This window comes from Trachemys scripta, chromosome 14 (genome assembly GCF_013100865.1).
Source record: "Trachemys scripta elegans isolate TJP31775 chromosome 14, CAS_Tse_1.0, whole genome shotgun sequence".
NCBI lineage: Eukaryota > Metazoa > Chordata > Testudines > Emydidae > Trachemys > Trachemys scripta.
In genome coordinates this window covers 1,403,581-1,405,723 of record NC_048311.1, presented here as the reverse complement: position 1 = coordinate 1,405,723, position 2,143 = coordinate 1,403,581, and the positions used below count along the sequence as shown (strand labels likewise).

General features: G+C 41.1%; 1 protein-coding gene across 1 annotated transcript; it reads left to right on the top strand.

The window, feature by feature from the left end:
• The first annotated feature begins 299 nt into the window (after positions 1-299).
• Positions 300-1,232, top strand: LOC117887429 (olfactory receptor 1009-like). Its single transcript, XM_034790045.1, has one exon. It carries the CDS (start codon positions 300-302, stop codon positions 1,230-1,232), a length of 933 nt encoding a protein of 310 aa, XP_034645936.1.
• Positions 1,233-2,143: the final 911 nt, after the last annotated feature.

Sequence of the window (2,143 nt, the reverse complement as noted above, 5' to 3'; positions counted from 1 at the left end):
GCCTGATTCTGTGATTTAGGTGCTTAAAGTGGCATTTAAGGATCTAAGTCCTGTAGTGTATCTGGCCTATTTTGTCTCTGTAGAACACACAAATTGCATCCATCTTATCACTGTTGCTATTCTAAATCTTTTGTATTTAAAAAAATATATATTTTACATGATAGAAAGGGCTCTCTTTATATTCATCCTACTGAAGAGATGACTTCAAGATGACAGTTCAATTCACTTTTATAATCTGAGTTAATTTTATTTGTTTATTTATTTGTCTTATAGGTCATAGTTTTGCTGAAAAAATATTAATGGAAAATCAAACCACAGTGACTGAATTTATTCTCCTGGGACTTTCCAGTGACCCACAGATGCAGATTTTTCTCTTCTTGGTGTTTTTAGTTATTTACCTAATCACTCTGGCTGGTAACATAGTGATCATGGTGGTGATAAGAGCTGATTCTCACCTTCACATCCCTATGTACTTCTTACTCTTCCATTTATCCTTTGTTGATATCTGCTATTCCTCAGCCACGGTACCTAAAACGCTGATGGACTTACTCGCAGAGCACAAAACTATTTCTGTCAATGGCTGTATTACCCAGATGTTCTTCTTTTTCCTCTTAGCTGTTACTGAAGCTTTCATTCTCTCAGCGATGGCTTATGACCGCTATGCTGCCATCTGTGACCCATTGCGTTACATGGAGAGAATGAGCACAAGGATCTGTGTTCAGCTGGTGAGTGGTGCATGGGCAATAGGCTTCTTCCATGCCCTGCTTAACACTGTTTTTACCTTCAAGTTGCATTTTTGTGGGCCCAATCAAATCAGCCATTTCAGCTGTGAGCTCCCTCCTCTATTACAACTGTCCTGCACTGACACCCTCACCAATCAAGTGGTGCTTCTTACTTCTACTGTCATACTTGGATCAAGCTCCTTTCTTTTCTCCCTGATCTCATATATTCACATCATCTCCACCATCCTGAGGATACGCTTTGCGGAGGGCAGGCAAAAAGCCTTCTCCACCTGCAGCTCCCACCTGATTGTGGTTGGCTTATTCTACCTGACAGGTTTTCTCCGGTACACCAAACCCAGCTCAGTCTCCTCTGTGGTGCTGGTTGAAATATTCTCCATTCAGTACAGCATTTTGACCCCCATGTTAAACCCCATCATCTACAGCCTGAAAAACAATGAGGTGAAAACAGCTGTAGGGAAAATGTTAGGGAAATTGAAATTTCTCAAGTAGTGACAATCTTATTTTAAAAAAAAGAACACAGAACTGTGGATAACTTGTGTTTGGGAGATTCTCTGTTCAGGTATCTGACACTTTGGGCCAAAGCCTCAACTGGTCCAAATCAGTGCGGCTCCATTAAACTCAGCAGGCCATATCCCCGTTGGGTAGAAGAGACACTGGAGCAAAGAGGAAGGGATCCTGGGTCCACATCTAGGGTGAGTGCTAGAAAACAGGTCTAGGAAAAATGTTGGGGAAATTGAAGTTTCTCATGTAATGTTGATGATCTGAAATAAATTAAATTACATATTTTTACATCAGAGAGCATAGAACTGTGGATAACGTGTGTTTGGGAAATTCTCAGCTCAGGTAACTGATGGACACATTGGGAGAAAACCTCAGTTGATATAAATCAGTGTGTCTCAATTGAAGTCAGTTGGCCAGATTCCCAGTTGTACAAATGTCACTGGAGCACAGGGGACTGGATCTTGGGTCTCCTAAATCCAGAGTGAGTGCTCTGACTCTACAGCCCGATGCTAATTCACACATTTCTCCCTTTCCTCTCTCTCCATATCTCTTTAATCTGACCCACTGACTTCAGGGGCACTATGGCCAATTTATGCCAGCTGAAGATCTGTCTCAGTCTATAAAAAAGAATCTCTTCCTCTATTAATCTCTGTTCTTTTGTTTTTGACCAATTTGTTGAAACTCTGTTTAATATCCGTTTTCAGAGTAGCAGCCGTGTTAGTCTGTATCCACAAAATGAACAGGAGTACTTGTGGCACCTTAGAGAGTAACAGATTTATTTGAGCATAAGCTTTCGTGGGCTACAGCCCACTTCATTGGATGCACAGAATGGAACATATAGTGAGGAAATATATGTACACATATAGAGAACATGAAAAGGTGGGAGTTGTGCTACCCAC

Excerpts from the sequence above, each read along its gene's own strand:
- LOC117887429 (XM_034790045.1), top strand. The coding sequence starts at position 300 with ATGGAAAATCAAACCACAGTGACTGAATTTATTCTCCTGGGACTTTCC.